The 19,130-nt window shown below is 38.1% G+C and overlaps 2 protein-coding genes across 3 annotated transcripts in view; one reads left to right on the top strand and one right to left on the bottom strand.

The window, feature by feature from the left end:
• Nucleotides 1-3,986, top strand: part of B4GALNT3 (beta-1,4-N-acetyl-galactosaminyltransferase 3) — a 78,473-nt gene extending 74,487 nt beyond the window's left edge. The window contains exons 16-20 of the mRNA XM_075859788.1: nt 175-328; nt 936-1,008; nt 1,303-1,456; nt 1,567-1,693; nt 2,270-3,986. Coding sequence (XP_075715903.1) covers nt 175-328; nt 936-1,008; nt 1,303-1,456; nt 1,567-1,693; nt 2,270-2,390 — 629 coding nt within the window. The 3' untranslated portion in view covers nt 2,391-3,986. The remainder of the gene's footprint in view (nt 1-174; nt 329-935; nt 1,009-1,302; nt 1,457-1,566; nt 1,694-2,269) is intronic.
• Nucleotides 3,987-4,662: 676 nt separating this feature from the next.
• The window catches only part of NINJ2 (ninjurin 2), a 33,378-nt gene continuing 18,910 nt past the window's right edge, over nt 4,663-19,130 (bottom strand). For both annotated transcript variants that reach the window (XM_075859786.1, XM_075859787.1), the window contains exons 2-4: nt 7,029-7,266; nt 5,864-6,064; nt 4,663-4,970 (exon numbers count right to left, since the gene is read on the bottom strand). In XM_075859786.1, the coding sequence (XP_075715901.1) occupies nt 5,898-6,064; nt 7,029-7,266 (405 nt within the window). In that variant the 3' untranslated portion in view covers nt 4,663-4,970; nt 5,864-5,897. The remainder of the gene's footprint in view (nt 4,971-5,863; nt 6,065-7,028; nt 7,267-19,130) is intronic.

Here is a 19,130-nt window from a genome sequence, read left to right as displayed (position 1 = left end):
AGGCGTGCGGCGCACGGTAAGTCTTCTCATAGCTCATTACATGTAACGAGGCACATAACCGTCTGCGTAGCTATTCCAGGGGATGTATCACTACACTACAAGGCAGATTTGCCATTCAGGAGACTGGGAAAGCAGAGCTATAGTGGCGGCAATAAAGTTTGCAATTCTTTGCAGTGAAAAACCAAGCTCGTTGGGTGCAGAAGTTTATCTGGGACATGGAGACTTTGTACGACGCCACAAGGGACCCGAATTTCACGGTCATCATTGTGGACTTTGGCAGCACTGACCTGGATGTTCGGGACGCCCTGAAGCGCTCACGTTTACTTAGGTAATGAGAGACTTTAAGCTTTTAGTCCATCTTCACCTTTTCACATCATTCTGTAAAATATCTTCCTAGCGGTCGTGGCTCCGTTTTTTATGATACAGAGCTCCAAATCCCCTCCATAGACAGTTACATGATAAAGTTCTGCCTACCTGCAGCCACCACTAGGGGGAGCCCAGGAACTTACTGCATACTGTTATTCAATGTATAATCTGTATGTAGTGAGCTCCCTCTAGTGGTGGCTGCCGGTAGACAGAATTTTATAATGTAACTGTCTATGCAGGGGATTTGGAGCTGTGGGGTAGGAATACTGTGTTGATAAAAACATCGGTCTGGTCCTATATAAAGGTGTATATAACATATCATAGCCAGTGTTGCTGCTAAAGGGGAGGGATAGACCCCAGCTCAGGATGGCCCCATACTGTTTCCCCATGGCGTGTACCTAGACAGGGCTCAAAGCAGTGCAAATCTTGCATTAGGGACTGGCCACCGTTCAACCCAAGAAGGAATGGGGATGTCGGGACAAAAACAGCCACCCCTAAGTGTGACGGGATGGGGTGCTGAACAGAAGGGGGCACTGTTTTGAATACTTTTCCTCCTCTTCTATCTGCAGATACCAATTTGCACAACTCGAAGGAAACTTTGAGCGTTCTGCAGGCCTACAGGCTGGCATAGATCTGGTGAAGGTGAGTCTGACGGGGTCATGGTCAGCCATGGTCAGCCATAGTCCACGGTGTAAATTATAGGGGTGTTATAACTGTATACCTAGACAAATTTGACATTCGGGGCTCTGAGAAAGCTGGGTGACTACTCGCTATATTGGTTATGACCCATCCTTCGAAGAAACAACTAATTCGATTTTATTACTTGAAGTCAACTCGAGTTTTTTGTGGATTTTTGTTATGAAATGTTCTCGTTAGTGATGTCATCATATGACACGTGATGTCATCATATTATACAACCTATCTCCTCCCCTCCAGAACCCTCGCAGTATCCTCTTCCTGTGTGACCTCCACATACATTTTCCTCCGTCAATCATCGACTCTGTGCGGACTCACACGGTGGAGGGTAAGATGGTGTACGCCCCCACGGTAATGCGGCTGAACTGCGGAGCTTCTCCTCGATGGCCTGACGGTGAGAGCTGAGTTTTTGCATCTATTATTATAAGGTTATATCTGTACCCCCCCCCCTAACCGTCCCATCCAGTCGGTAAAATCAATAAGGTGATGATGTTCTGGCTGCAGGATATTGGGAAGTGAATGGATTCGGCCTGCTGGGAATTTACAAGTCAGACCTGGATCATATCGGAGGAATGAACACGGAAGAATTTCGGGACAGATGGGGAGGAGAAGACTGGGAGCTGATAGACAGGTGAGAGGTTTAAAGCACAACGCCGCCCAAAAATAAAATTGTAATAGGCAGGGGCGGGACCAGGGGCGTAAACTAAGAAGGGAACTCCCCAGAGCAACATCACAATAGGACGCCCCCTGCTGGTTGAGAGGGTTAAAATATTCTTCTAGCATTTTTTATTTGCCAAATACTCCAAATAAATCGACATTCCGGATTATCAGACTGATATAAAGAAGTAAATTAAAATTTACACTGAAGGGTACAGATCCTCCTTGCGGGCACAGGAAGGACTGGGCAGAGGTGCGATTGGGCATTGTCAAGCTGAGGGAACCCAAAGGCGCCTTCTCTACCTAGACAACAGAGCCGGGTGTAAAGATAGAAAAATCGATTCGACCTATCTGCTAATTCACCCGCCTATAGAATACAATGCATTCTGGGAACTGGATTTGTAGAGCGATCGCTCTGATTTGATAACTTTACTCATACACTTTATACTGATGGCGGAAACATCGTGAATCGATACGCAAATCAGTAAATCCCAGTCACATGGCTAAAAACTCATCGTATAGTGAGGTTCTTTTTTTTTTTCCCCATTAGGATTGTCCACGCTGGGCTGGAGGTAGAGCGGTTGGCGGTCAGGAACTTTTACCATCATTTTCACTCCAAGCGCGGCATGTGGAACCGCCGGACAGCGCCAAAGGATCAGCAGAACGTGTGAAGAATGCTGCATTTACCGGAGCAAGTCTGGGGGACACCGAAGCACCCCAACACCCACCTCAGCTCTCCATCATGGTGGAGGTCCCACCTGCTGTCTTATATGGAGCAGAGGACCCTTGGTCATTGCAGATACCTTTGATGCTATTTGCCCCTAGGGGGCAACAGTGGGATACACCTTGTGGGGCAAGAAACTTTGTATAGCTGATCTAGACCCATAGCCGGGGCTGTTCAGTATAAGACCCATCGGACTGGAACGGGTCAGCACTCGGATCTGGACGGAACATATAAGGAGTATTTAGAGCCTAAAGTGCCTTATAGGGGATATGGACTCTTACTGTGACCTGCTCACCCTGGCTGTGGGATAGTGCCCCCTATTGTAGCATAATAGAACTGCAGGAACGTGCGTATTGTACATCCTTTATTCACTCCGTCCTCCATAGAAAATACCGGAACCGCTAACGATCGTTCGTTCGTCTGTTACGGTAAAATACGCTGCACTATTGCTCCCCCTACTGGTCATCAGCGGTTTCGTCATTTTTTTTTTATCCTCTCAGTACGACAATATGAATAACTGTATAAAACGCGTCACTCCTGCCATTCTGTTAATGGGTTAGTGGTAAAGGGAACTGGGTCTTTTTACAATAAATCGCCATTATTAGAGGGTACAGACTAGGAGAGTATGTGGGCGCTTCCAATATCACCCTTGGGATTTAAAGGGGTTGTGTGAGGTTAGAAAAACCTTCTTACAGAAACAGCGCTACTCTTGTAACATAGGCTGTGTCTGGTACTGCAGCTCAACTCCATTTACTTGAATGACACTGAGCTGTAATACCAAAACCAACCTATGAAGAAGAGTGGCGCTGTTCTTTGAAGAAGGCAGCCATGTTTTTCTCATGTCATTTGTTCTATTCTATATTATTTTTCCAAAGGGTAGACATGGGTAATACACCTCAGCCTATAGTACAAGTAGCCATACAACCACATTTTTCTTGGGTATGTCGGATGTGTATATACGGGACATCACCTTCGGTTCTTTTGTCATTTCCATGCCTCAAAAAAATAAATTTGGGGTGAAAAAAACAAAATTAATTGAAAATAAATTTGGAACATTAAAAAAATCACTCGAGACAAAGATCCCGATAATGAAATAAATGTGATAAAAATTCATTTTGTGGCACGAAAAAAACTGCTACAAAGTTTGGGGAACAAAAACGTTTAAATTCCAATTTTTTATTTTTATTTAGAATGATTTTTGACGGTGAACTTGTAATATTTCTCATCATACGTAGGTTAGACTTTAGAATATAGGCAGCCCCTCCCCCCCCCTCCGTAATATTATAGGGCGTTCGTGATCACGTCTGTGCATGGGGTGGAGACGTGTAGGATTACGTCGGTGATACAATGATCCTCCGCTGGGCTGCGAGGACAGATACGATGATAGAATAAGCCGGTGTCACACCCCTGGTCTATATATTAAGCCCCCAACACAATCCGTCCCCCCAAACCCAGAATCTCCACGCGGTTTATATTTTCCATGTTGTTTTACATTTCTTTTTGTCTTTTGTTCCTGCAGCCGAAATCATCAGTGTAAATAATATTATTAGTGTTTTTATCATTGTTATTATTAGTTTTATTTTATGTATTAGTAGTTTTTAATATTATTATTGTTTTTAGTATTATGTTCGTTATTTTTATCATTATTATATTATTATTATTTTTCTTATCATTTTATTATTTTTATTATTTTTATTATCATTCTTTTTGTTATCATTTTTATCACAGTAAAGCACAGAGGAGTTCGGCTTCACAAATCACACGAGGAATATTTGATGATTTATTTTTACGTATATAATGCAGCAGATTAGAGCCGGGAAACAGTAAGAAATAAATTATTAAATCTGTCAGGAATGTAAAGAGAAGCGAGACAATGATGATGATGATGATGATGATGATGATGACGAGGGTCTGTGTATTAGAGCAGGTGATGATGACGATGATGATGAGGGTCTGTGTATTAGAGCAGATGATGATGATGATGATGATGACGAGGGTCTGTGTATTAGAGCAGGTGATGATGATGATGATGACGATGACGATGACGATGATGATGATGAGGGTCTGTGTATTAGAGCAGATGATGATGATGATGATGATGATGAGGGTCTGTGTATTAGAGCAGGTGATGATGACGATGACGATGACGATGATGAGGGTCTGTGTATTAGAGCAGATGATGATGATGATGATGATGATGACGAGGGTCTGTGTATTAGAGCAGGTGATGATGACGATGATGATGAGGGTCTGTGTATTAGAGCAGATGATGATGATGATGATGATGATGACGAGGGTCTGTGTATTAGAGCAGATGATGATGATGATGATGATGATGACGAGGGTCTGTGTATTAGAGCAGGTGATGATGATGATGACGATGACGATGAGGGTCTGTGTATTAGAGCAGATGATGATGATGATGAAATCTAACGACTTATTAATTAATATTCATAAATACATAAAGTCCAGTCCATGGAGGTGAGAAAATCACAGCGAGGAAAATCCAGGTCATCACCGCTGGAAACTGTAACACAAGAACAAAGAGGAGCGAGATCCACCTATATACCGGATACAAGCCCGAGACGTATAGCATTCTTACATACATATATCGGAGACTGCACATCTGTAAGACCCAGGCCCCTATAGCTACGCCGCTGGAGAGAATTGGATGCATTGTCTCAGCAGACAGTATCACACATGATCGGATTAGATACACAGCTCAGCAGACAGTATCACACATGATTAGATTAGATACACAGCTCAGCAGACAGTATCACACATGATCGGATTAGATACACAGCTCAGCAGACAGTATCACACATGATTAGATTAGATACACAGCTCAGCAGACAGTATTGCACATGATAGGATTAGATACACAGCTCAGCAGACAGTATCACACATGATAGGATTAGATACACGGCTCAGCAGACAGTATCACACATGATAGGATTAGATACACAGCTCAGCAGACAGTATCACACATGATAGGATTAGATACAGCGGCTCAGCAGACAGTATCACACATGATAGGATTAGATACAGAGGCTCAGCAGACAGTATCACACATGATAGGATTAGATACACAGCTCAGCAGACAGTATCACACATGATAGAATTAGATACACTGCTCAGCAGACAGTATCACACATGATAGGATTAGATACACAGCTCAGCAGACAGTATCACACATGATAGGATTAGATACGCAGCTCAGCAGACAGTATCACACATGATAGGATTAGATACACGGCCCACAGACAGTATCACACATGATAGGATTAGATACACAGCTCAGCAGACAGTATCACACATGATAGGATTAGATACACAGCTCAGCAGACAGTATCACACATGATAGGATTAGATACACAGTCCCTGTCCCTGGAGATCACTTTATAATAAAATGTTTGGTACCTTAATAAGCAGTTTCTTATATTCGTCTCGCCCTCTAGTGCACTTCCCGTGGCCCCCGTGATGGGTAGAGACCCGTTTTTTGCACCCCAAATGCTGTAATGAAGATATTGATGAGAACGGTGACAAACACGAGAGCGGTGGCCACATTGTTCATCACGTCCAGACGCAGCTGCTTAGAAACGTCATTCAAGTTCTTACGAGCTGTAGATGGAAGGAACATGAGGGGTTAAACAATCCTGCGACCAGGAGGCCGTCAGCATTACACGTAGCGCAATTACTGCAGAATTTCCACAGCATACCTCAGGGTATGTTCACACGGCTGTGAACGCCTCGAAAAACGGCTAAAAATGCAGGGACTGAACGCCTCAAACATCTGCCCATTGATTTCAATAGGGAAAAACGGCGTTCCGTTCCCACGGGGCGTTTTTTACGCGGCCGTTTTGAAAAACGGCCGTATAAAAAAACGCCTCGTAAAATGAAGTGCATGTCGCTTCTTGAGCCGTTTTTCATTGACTCAATAGAAAAACAGCTCCAAAAACGGCCGTAAAAAACGCTGCAAAAAACACCTGATGCTTAAGAAACTTCTGAAAATCAGGGGCTGTTTACACTTGAAGATAGCTCCATATTTTACGTCCGTTTTTGGTTTGCCGTGTGAACATAGCCTTACATGCTGCAGAATCCGCACCGCAGTCAATATTACGACACGTCTTTTCTGCAAAGTTTTTCGCAGCGCGTGGATGAGACTTGTACAAATTCTGCAGTGTTTACGTTACCTGTAGAAATAGCCTAAAGATAACCATGAGAAATGGGGCTAGAGCCTGCGAGCAATAACAACAGCGCCACCTACAGGCTATGTCCTAAAACAACGCCCCACCAAATAAATAATGGCCTCATGTGCAATAGGATTTGTTGTGGACTTATCGCCATCTTGTGGCCAAGAATGTTGCTGCAGGTGATTAACTTATTCTATCTTCTCTCCAAAGACTGTGGCATTGAATGCAATCTATTGTTCCCTGTTATCATCCATATCAGGGTGGGGAGAGGCTGACTGTAAAACTCATCTATTGCTCCCTGTTATCAGCCATTTAAGACTGGGAAGTGGCTGACTAGTGTTCTTCATGCTTAGAGGATACGTTTTATGTTGAGTCTCCACACGGTTTCTTACCAATAATAATCAGCAGGATCCCAATGACGACCTGCAGAGCCAGGGACAGGCTGATGAGAGTGATGAGTGTCACGTAATAGGTAAAGCTCGGACCTTGTTCCAGAACCGCCTTCAACTGCGCAGCATTCGCCATAAACAGCGCCACATCCAGCATGCTCTCCGCCAGGCTCTTCTTGGTGGCATAATGATTGATGTTGATTGCAGATCTTACTCCTCGCCCTACAGGATTGCCAGCCACCTGCGTCACAAAATCACAAACTGAAAAATAAAGCCAAATCAATGGCGTCAAACTCCCCTAATCCAACATCTAATAATCCGGAAAATCCCATAATCCGTCTCTAATTTCTAGCTTAGAACACGCGATATAATGTGGGATTTCAAAACTACGTTCAGGAAAAATGCGCTCCAGTTTTTGGTTTTGCACCACAGGTGTTTTTTGACACTTTTTTTTACCTCTTTCTAAAACAGGCAAAGGAAAAAACGCAGGAGTGGTTTTTAACATAAACCGCGTCACAAAATGCGTCGGCCGTTCGCAGCATTTTTTTCATCTCCCATTGATTTCAATGGTGTTTTTGAGGTGGAGGAAGCCTCGAGATGGGGCATGCCGCTTCTTTTTCCCACGAGCATTTTTTTCTGTTCGCTGGAAAAAAACGCCTCCACCTCCCATTGGAAATAATGGGAGGCAATTTCGTCCGCTGTTTGCCAAAAGGCGTGTTAAAAAGCTCTGTGTGAACAAGGCCAAGTAAAGAACTGAAAAGCTATGAAGAAACGCCTGCACAGATTCTGTATTTAAATGTGATTTTGTGATTTCCAATCATCTCTAGAAAATTTATCCGACACTTATTAGTACATTTTAATGTATGTAATTTAGAGGTGAGACAAATATTACACTCAATTTGAAATTCTCTGCTTTGTAAATTGATTTGAATTCACTTATCTATAATTATCATTACTTAGAAATGACAACAGACCAAACGTCCACTTCTCACCACTAGGGGGCGGAATCATACATGAAAATCAACTCCTGTAAATTACAGCACTGCAAGATTTCAGAGGGAACAGTAATATAATAATTATAGTAGTTATATTCTTGTATATAGGGAGCAGTATTATAGTAGTTATATTCTTGTATATAGGAGCAGTATTATAGTAGTTATATTCTTGTATATATTGGCAGTATTATAGTAGTTATATTCTTGTATATAGGGGCAGTATTATAGTAGTTATATTCTTGTATATAGGAGGCAGTATTATAGTACTTATATTCTTGTATATAGGGGGCAGTATTATAGTAGTTATATTCTTGTATATAGGGAGCAGTATTATAGTAGTTATATTCTTGTATATAGGGAGCAGTATTATAGTAGTTATATTCTTGTATATAGGAGCAGTATTATAGTAGTTATATTCTTGTATATATTGGCAGTATTATAGTAGTTATATTCTTGTATATAGGGGCAGTATTATAGTAGTTATATTCTTGTATATAGGGGCAGTATTGTAGTTGTTATATTCTTGTATATAGGGAGCAGTATTATAGTAGTTATATTCTTGTATATAGGGGGCAGTATTATAGTAGTTATATTCTTGTATATAGGGAGCAGTATTATAGTAGTTATATTCTTGTATATAGGGAGCAGTATTATAGTAGTTATATTCTTGTATATAGGAGCAGTATTATAGTAGTTATATTCTTGTATATATTGGCAGTATTATAGTAGTTATATTCTTGTATATAGGGGCAGTATTATAGTAGTTATATTCTTGTATATAGGAGCAGTATTATAGTAGTTATATTCTTGTATATAGGGGGCAGTATTATAGTAGTTATATTCTTGTATATAGAGGCAGTATTATAGTAGTTATATTCTTGTATATAGGGAGCAGTATTATAGTAGTTATATTCTTGTATATAGGGGCAGTATTATAGTAGTTATATTCCTGTATATAGGAGCAGTATTATAGTAGTTATATTCTTGTATATAGGGGCAGTATTATAGTAGTTATATTCTTGTATATAGGGGGTAGTATTATAGTAGTTATATTCTTGTATATAGGAGGCAGTATTATAATAGTTATATTCTTGTATATAGGAGCAGTATTATAGTAGTTATATTCTTGTATATAGGGGCAGTATTATAGTAGTTATATTCTTGTATATAGGAGGCAGTATTATAGTAGTTATATTCTTGTATATAGGAGCAGTATTATAGTAGTTATATTCTTGTATATAGGAGCAGTATTATAGTAGTTATATTCTTGTATATAGGGAGCAGTATTATAGTAGTTATATTCTTGTATATAGGGAGCAGTATTATAGTAGTTATATTCTTGTATATAGGGGCAGTATTATAGTAGTTATATTCCTGTATATAGGAGCAGTATTATAGTAGTTATATTCTTGTATATAGGGGCAGTATTATAGTAGTTATATTCTTGTATATAGGGGGCAGTATTATAGTAGTTATATTCTTGTATATAGGAGCAGTATTATAGTAGTTATATTCTTGTATATAGGAGCAGTATTATAGTAGTTATATTCTTGTATATAGGGAGCAGTATTATAGTAGTTATATTCTTGTATATAGGGAGCAGTATTATAGTAGTTATATTCTTGTATATAGGGGCAGTATTATAGTAGTTATATTCCTGTATATAGGAGCAGTATTATAGTAGTTATATTGTTGTATATAGAGGCAGTATTATAGTAGTTATATTCTTGTATATAGGAGCAGTATTATAGTAGTTATATTCTTGTATATAGGAGTAGTATTATAGTAGTTATATTCTTGTATATAGGGGCAGTATTATAGTAGTTATATTCTTGTATATAGGGGGCAGTATTATAGTAGTTATATTCTTGTATATAGGGGGCAGTATTATAGTAGTTATATTCTTGTATATAGGGGGCAGTATTATAGTAGTTATATTCTTGTATATAGGAGGCAGTATTATAGTAGTTATATTCTTGTATATAGGGGGTAGTATTATAGTAGTTATATTCTTGTATATAGGAGGCAGTATTATAGTAGTTATATTTTTGTATATAGGGGAAGTATTATAGTAGTTATATTCTTGTATATAGGGGGCAGTATTATAGTAGTTATATTCTTGTATATAGGGGGCAGTATTATAGTAGTTATATTCTTGTATATAGGGGCAGTATTATAGTAGTTATATTCTTGTATATAGGGGGCAGTATTATAGTAGTTATATTCTTGTATATAGGGGCAGTATTATAGCAGTTATATTCTTGTATATAGGTGCAGTATTATAGTAGTTATATTCTTGTATATAGGGAGCAGTATTATAGTAGTTATATTCTTGTATATAGGGGGCAGTATTATAGTAGTTATATTCTTGTATATAGGGGCAGTATTATAGTAGTTATATTCTTGTATATAGGAGCAGTATTATAGTAGTTATATTCTTGTATATAGGGGGCAGTATTATAGTAGTTATATTCTTGTATATAGGAGCAGTATTATAGTAGTTATATTCTTGTATATAGGGGCAGTATTATAGCAGTTATATTCTTGTATATAGGAGCAGTATTATAGTAGTTATATTCTTGTATATAGGGGACGGTATTATAGTAGTTATATTCTTGTATATAGGGGGCAGTATTATAGTAGTTATATTCTTGTATATAGGAGCAGTATTATAGTAGTTATATTCTTGTATATAGGGGCAGTATTATAGTAGTTATATTCTTGTATATAGGGGCAGTATTATAGTAGTTATATTCTTGTATATAGGGGCAGTATTATAGTAGTTATATTCTTGTATATAGGAGCAGTATTATAGTAGTTATATTCTTGTATATAGGGAGCAGTAGTATAGTAGTTATATTCTTGTATATAGGGGGAAGTATTATAGTAGTTATATTCTTGTGTATAGGGACGGTATTATAGTAGTTATATTCTTGTCTATAGGGGGCAGTAGTATAGTAGTTATATTCTTGTATATAGGAGCAGTATTATAGTAGTTATATTCCTGTATATAGGGGCAGTATTATAGTAGTTATATTCTTGTATATAGGAGCAGTATTATAGTAGTTATATTCTTGTATATAGGGGCAGTATAATAGTAGTTATATTCTTGTATATAGGGGCAGTATTATAGTAGTTATATTCTTGTATATAGGGGGCAGTATTATAGTAGTTATATTCTTGTATATAGGGGCAGTATAATAGTAGTTATATTCTTGTATATAGGGGCAGTATTATAGTAGGTATATTCTTGTATATAGGGGGCAGTATTATAGTAGTTATATTCTTGTATATAGGAGCAGTATTATAGTATTTATATTCTTGTATATAGGGGCAGTGTTATAGTAGTTATATTCTTGTATATAGGGAGCAGTATTATAGTAGTTATATTCTTGTATATAGGGGCAGTATTATAGTAGTTATATTCTTGTATATAGGAGCAGTGTTATAGTAGTTATATTCTTGTATATAGGAGCAGTGTTATAGTAGTTATATTCTTGTATATAGGGAGCAGTATTATAGTAGTTATATTCTTGTATATAGGGGCAGTATTATAGTAGTTATATTCTTGTATATAGGGGCAGTGTTATAGTAGTTATATTCTTGTATATAGGAGCAGTGTTATAGTAGTTATATTCTTGTATATAGGGGGCAGTATTATAGTAGTTATATTCTTGTATATAGGGGGCAGTATTATAGTAGTTATATTCTTGTATATAGGGGGCAGTATTATAGTAGTTATAGTCTTGTATATAGGAGGCAGTATTATAGTAGTTATATTCTTGTATATAGGGGGCAGTATTATAGTAGTTATATTCTTGTATACAGGGACAGTATTATAGTAGTTATATTCTTGTATATAAGGGGCAGTATTATAGTAGTTATATTCTTGTATATAGGAGGCAGTATTATAGTAGTTATATTCTTGTATATAGGGGGCAGTATTATAGTAGTTATATTCTTGTATATAGGAGCAGTATTATAGTAGTTATATTCTTGTATATAGGGGGCAGTATTATAGTAGTTATATTCTTGTAAATAGGAGCAGTATTATAGTAGTTATATTCTTGTATATAGGGAGCAGTATTACAGTAGTTATATTCTTGTATATAGGAGCAGTATTATAGTAGTTATATTCTTGTATATAGGGGTAGTATTATAGTAGTTATATTCTTGTATATAGGGGCAGTATTATAGTAGTTATATTCTTGTATATAGGGGCAGTATTATAGTAGTTATATTCTTGTATATAGGAGCAGTATTATAGTAGTTATATTCTTGTATATAGGGAGCAGTATTATAGTAGTTATATTCTTGTATATAGGGGGAAATATTATAGTAGTTATATTCTTGTGTATAGGGACGGTATTATAGTAGTTATATTCTTGTCTATAGGGGGCAGTAGTATAGTAGTTATATTCTTGTATATAGGAGCAGTATTATAGTAGTTATATTCCTGTATATAGGGGCAGTATTATAGTAGTTATATTCTTGTATATAGGAGCAGTATTATAGTAGTTATATTCTTGTATATAGGGGCAGTATAATAGTAGTTATATTCTTGTATATAGGGGCAGTATTATAGTAGTTATATTCTTGTATATAGGGGGCAGTATTATAGTAGTTATATTCTTGTATATAGGGGCAGTATAATAGTAGTTATATTCTTGTATATAGGGGCAGTATTATAGTAGGTATATTCTTGTATATAGGGAGCAGTATTATAGTAGTTATATTCTTGTATATAGGAGCAGTATTATAGTAGTTATATTCTTGTATATAGGAGCAGTATTATAGTAGTTATATTCTTGTATATAGGAGCAGTATTATAGTAGTTATATTCTTGTATATAGGAGCAGTATTATAGTAGTTATATTCTTGTATATATGGGAGCAGTATTATAGTAGTTATATTCTTGTATATAGGAGCAGTATTATAGTAGTTATATTCTTGTATATAGGAGCAGTATTATAGTAGTTATATTCTTGTATATAGGAGCAGTATTATAGTATTTATATTCTTGTATATAGGGGCAGTATTATAGTAGTTATATTCTTGTATATAGGGAGCAGTATTATAGTAGTTATATTCTTGTATATAGGGGCAGTATTATAGTAGTTATATTCTTGTATATAGGAGCAGTGTTATAGTAGTTATATTCTTGTATATAGGAGCAGTGTTATAGTAGTTATATTCTTGTATATAGGAGCAGTAATATAGTAGTTATATTCTTGTATATAGGAGCAGTCTTATAGTAGTTATATTCTTGTATATAGGGAGCAGTATTATAGTAGTTATATTCTTGTATATAGGGGCAGTATTATAGTAGTTATATTCTTGTATATAGGGGCAGTGTAAGGGCGGGTTCACACATGGCGGATTTTCACTTAAATTCCGCTGCGGACACTCCGCAGCGTTAATCCGCAGCGGAGCCGTTTCTCCATTGACTTTCACTTTAATTTCGCAGTGTTCGTTTACACGATGCGTACAATTCCGCTGCGGAGCATAGGCTGCGGAGCGGAATGTGGTGTCCGCAGCATGCTCTGTCTGTTGCGGAGCAGTGGCGGACTGGTTGCGGACTCATGGCGGAATTTCTCCATTGACTTCAATGGAGATTCTAAGTTCCGCAATGAAGTCCGCAGCTGTCATGCACATGTTATGTGTGGTGCGGAGCGTATTGGTTTTTTAACATGACATTTCTTCATTCTGGCTGGACCTATGTATTTCTAGGTCTACAGCCAGACTGAGGAAGTCAATGGGGCTCCCGTAATGACGGGAGCGTTGCTAGGAGACGTCTGTAAATAGTCACTGTCCAGGGTGCTGAAAGAGTTAAGCGATCGGCAGTAACTGTTTCTGCACCCGGGACAGTGACTACCGATCCCAATATACATGTATCTGTAAAAAAACATATAAGTTCATACTTACCGAGAACTCCCTGCTTCTGTCTCCAGTCCGGCCTCCCAGGATGACGTTTCAGTGGAAGTGACGGCTGCAGCCAATCACAGGCCAAGCACAGGCTGCAGCGGTCACATGGACTGGCGCGTCATCCAGGGAGGTCGGGCTGGATGCCGAAGGAGGGACGCGTCATCAAGACAACGGGCGGTAAGTATGAATTTCTTTTACTTTCACTAGGGAAAGTGCTGTCCCTTCTCTCTATCCTGCACTGAATAGGGAGAAGAGAAGCACTTTTCCTGCAGTCCGCAGCGGCCAGTCCGCATCAATTTTCTGCACATTTTGTGCAGATCCGCAGCCGTAATCCGCAACCCGGATTAGGTGCGGCATTGATGCGGACAGTTGCGGAGGAATTCCGCCATGTGTGGTCATGCCCTTATAGTAGTTATATTCTTGTATATAGGAGCAGTGTTATAGTAGTTATATTCTTGTATATAGGGGGCAGTATTATAGTAGTTATATTCTTGTATATAGGGGGCAGTATTATAGTAGTTATATTCTTGTATATAGGGGGCAGTATTATAGTAGTTATAGTCTTGTATATAGGAGGCAGTATTATAGTAGTTATATTCTTGTATATAGGGGGCAGTATTATAGTAGTTATATTCTTGTATACAGGGACAGTATTATAGTAGTTATATTCTTGTATATAAGGGGCAGTATTATAGTAGTTATATTCTTGTATATAGGAGGCAGTATTATAGTAGTTATATTCTTGTATATAGGGGGCAGTATTATAGTAGTTATATTCTTGTATATAGGAGCAGTATTATAGTAGTTATATTCTTGTATATAGGGGGCAGTATTATAGTAGTTATATTCTTGTAAATAGGAGCAGTATTACAGTAGTTATATTCTTGTATATAGGAGCAGTATTAGGGCATGACCACACGTGGCGGATTTCCTCCGCAACTGTCCGCATCAATGCCGCACAGTATCTGCGTTGCAGATTCTGCTGCGGATCTGCACAAAATGTGCAGTACATTGATGCGGACTAGCTGCTGCGGACTGCAGGAAAAGTGCTTCCCTTCTCCCTATCAGTGCAGGATAGAGAGAAGGGACAGCACTTTCCCTAGTGAAAGTAAACGATTTTCATACTTACCGGCCGTTGTCTTGGTGACGCGTCCCTCTTTCGGCATCCAGCCCGACCTCCCTGGATGACGCGCCAGTCCATGTGACCGCTGCAGCCTGTGCTTGGCCTGTGATTGGCTGCAGCCGTCACTTAGACTGAAACGTCATCCTGGGAGGCCGGACTGGAGACAGACGCAGGGAGTTCTCGGTAAGTATGAACTTATATGTTTTTTTACAGATACATGTATATTGAGATCGGTAGTCACTGTCCCGGGTGCAGAAACAGTTACTGCCGATCGCTTAACTCTTTCAGCACCCTGGACAGTGACTATTTACAGACGTCTCCTAGCAACGCTCCCGTCATTACGGGAGCCCCATTGACTTCCTCAGTCTGGCTGTAGACCTAGAAATACATAGGTCCAGCCAGAATGAAGAAATGTCATGGTAGTAAAACCAATACGCTCCGCAGCACACATAAGATCTGCGGACTTCATTGCAGAATTTTGACTCTCCATTGAAGTCAATGGAGAAATTCCGCCATGAGTCCGCCACTGCTCCGCAACAGACAGAGCATGCTGCGGACACCAAATTCCGCTCCGCAGCCTATGCTCCGCAGCGGAATTGTACGCCTCGTCTAAACGAACACTGCTAAATTAAAGTGTAAGTCAATGGACAAACGGCTCCGCTGCGGATTAACGCTGCGGAGTGTCCGCAGCGGAATTTAAGTGAAATTCCGCCACGTGTGAACCCAGCCTTATAGTAGTTATATTCTTGTATATAGGAGCAGTATTATAGTAGTTATATTCTTGTATATAGGGGCAGTATTATAGTAGTTATATTCTTGTATATAGGGGGCGGTATTATAGTAGTTATATTCTTGTATATAGGGGGCAGTATTATAGTAGTTATATTCTTGTATATAGGGGGCAGTATTATAGTAGTTATATTCTTGTATATAGGGGCAGTATTCTAGTAGTTATATTCCTGTATATAGGGGGCAGTATTATAGTAGTTATATTCTTGTACATAGGAGCAGTATTATAGTAGTTATATTCTTGTATATAGGGGGCAGTATTATAGTAGATATATTCTTGTATATAGGGGGCAGTATTATAGTAGTTATATTCTTGTATATAGGAGCAGTATTATAGTAGTTATATTCTTGTATATAGGGGGCAGTATTATAGTAGTTATATTCTTGTATATAGGGGGCAGTATTATAGTAGTTATATTCTTGTATATAGGAGGCAGTATTATAGTAGTTATATTCTTGTATATAGGAGCAGTATTATAGTAGTTATATTCTTATATATAGGGGAGCAGTATTATAGTAGTTATACTCTTGTATATAGGAGCAGTATTAGGGCGGGTTCACACGTGGCGGAATTTCACTTAAATTCCGCTGCGGACACTCCGCAGCGTTAATCCGCAGCGGTGCCGTTTGTCCATTGACTTACACTTTAATTTAGCAGTGTTCGTTTAGACGAGGCGTAAAATTCCGCTGCGGAGCATAGGCTGCGGAGCGGAATTTGGTGTCCGCAGCATGCTCTGTCTGTTGCGGAGCAGTGGCGGACTCATGGCGGAATTTCTCCATTGACTTCAATGGAGAGTCAAAATTCCGCAATGAAGTCCGCAGATCTTATGTGTGCTGCGGAGCGTATTGTTTTTACTACCATGACATTTCTTCATTCTGGCTGGACCTATGTATTTCTAGGTCTACAGCCAGACTGAGGAAGTCAATGGGGCTCCCGTAATGACGGGAGCGTTGCTAGGAGACGTCTGTAAATAGTCACTGTCCAGGGTGCTGAAAGAGTTAAGCGATCGGCAGTAACTGTTTCTGCACCCGGGACAGTGACTACCGATCTCAATATACATGTATCTGTAAAAAACATATAAGTTCATACTTACCGAGAACTCCCTGCGTCTGTCTCCAGTCCGGCCTCCCAGGATGACGTTTCAGTCTAAGTGACGGCTGCAGCCAATCACAGGCCAAGCACAGGCTGCAGCGGTCACATGGACTGGCGCGTCATCCAGGGAGGTCGGGCTGGATGCCGAAAGAGGGACGCGTCACCAAGACAACGGCCGGTAAGTATGAAATTCGTTTACTTTCACTAGGGAAAGTGCTGTCCCTTCTCTCTATCCTGCACTGATAGGGAGAAGGGAAGCACTTTTCCCGCAGTCCGCAGCAGCTAGTCCGCATCAATTTTCTGCACATTTTGTGCAGATCCGCAGCAGAATCTGCAACGCAGATTCTGTGCGGCATTGATGCGGACAGTTGCGGAGGAAATCCGCCACGTGTGGTCATGCCCTTATAGTAGTTATATTCTTGTATATAGGGGCAGTATTATAGTAGTTATATTCTTGTATATAGGGGCAGTATTATAGTAGTTATATTCTTGTATATAGAAGCAGTATTATAGTAGTTATATACTTGTATATAGGGGGCAGTATTATAGTAGTTATATTCTTGTATATAGGGGAGCAGTATTATAGTAGTTATACTCTTGTATATAGGAGCAGTATTATAGTAGTTATACTCTTGTATATAGGGGCAGTATTATAGTAGTTATATTCTTGTATATAGGGGGCAGTATTATAGTAGTTATATTCTTGTATATAGATCAGTATTATAGTAGTTATATTCTTGTATATGGGGGCAGTATTATAGTAGTTATATTCTTGTATATAGGAGCAGTATTATAGTAGTTATATTCTTGTATATAGAAGCAGTATTATAGTAGTTATATACTTGTATATAGGGGGCAGTATTATAGTAGTTATATTCTTGTATATAGGGACAGTATTATAGTAGTTATATTCTTGTATATAGGAGGCAGTATTATAGTAGTTATATTCTTGTATATAGGGGCAGTATTATAGTAGTTATATTCTTGTATATAGGGGGCAGTATTATAGTAGTTATATTCTTGTATATAGGGGCAGTATTATAGTAGTTATATTCTTGTATATAGGGGCAGTATTATAGTAGTTATATTCTTGTATATAGGGGCAGTATTATAGTAGTTATATTCTTGTATATAGGGGCAGTATTATAGTAGTTATATTCTTGTATAGTATTATAGTAGTTATATTCTTGTATAGTATTATAGTAGTTATATTCTTGTATATAGGGGCAGTATTATAGTAGTTATATTCTTGTATATAGGGGGCAGTATTATATTAGTTATATTCTTGTATATAGGGGGCAGTATTATAGTAGTTATATTCTTGTATATAGGAGGCAGTATTATAGTAGTTATATTCTTCTATATAGGGGCAGTATTATAGTAGTTATATTCTTGTATATAGGAGCAGTATTATAGTAGTTATATTCTTGTATATAGGGAGCAGTATTATAGTAGTTATATTCTTGTATATAGGGGCAGTATTATAGTAGTTATATTCTTGTATATAGGGGCAGTATTATAGTCGTTATATTCTTGTATATAGGAGCAGTTTTATAGTAGTTATATTCTTGTATATAGGGAGCAGTATTATAGTAGTTATATTCTTGTATATAGGAGCAGTATTATAGTAGTTATATTCTTGTATATAGGGGCAGTATTATAGTAGTTATATTCTTGTATATAGGGGGCAGTATTATAGTAGTTATATTCTTGTATATGGGGGTAGTATTATAGTAGTTATATTCTTGTATATGGGGGCAGTATTATAGTAGTTATATTCTTGTATATATGGGCAGTATTATAGTAGTTATATTCTTGTATATAGGGGCAGTATTATAGTAGTTATATTCTTGTATATAGGGGGCAGTATTATAGTAGTTATATTCTTGTATATAGGAGCAGTATTATAGTAGTTATATTCTTGTATATAGGAGGCAGTATTATAGTAGTTATATTCTTGTATATAGGGGCCATATTATAGTAGTTATATTCTTGTATATAGGGGCAGTATTATAGTAGTTATATTCTTGTATATAGGGGCAGTATTATAGTAGTTATATTCTTGTATATAGGGAGCAGTATTATAGTAGTTATATTCTTGTTTATAGGAGCAGTATTATAGTAGTTATATTCTTGTATAGTATTATAGTAGTTATATTCTTGTTTATAGGGGCAGTATT

This window comes from Rhinoderma darwinii, chromosome 3, assembly GCF_050947455.1.
Source record: "Rhinoderma darwinii isolate aRhiDar2 chromosome 3, aRhiDar2.hap1, whole genome shotgun sequence".
Taxonomy (NCBI): Eukaryota; Metazoa; Chordata; class Amphibia; order Anura; family Rhinodermatidae; genus Rhinoderma; species Rhinoderma darwinii.
Note: the sequence above shows the minus strand (reverse complement) of the source record. Positions and strands in the feature narration are given on the sequence as shown.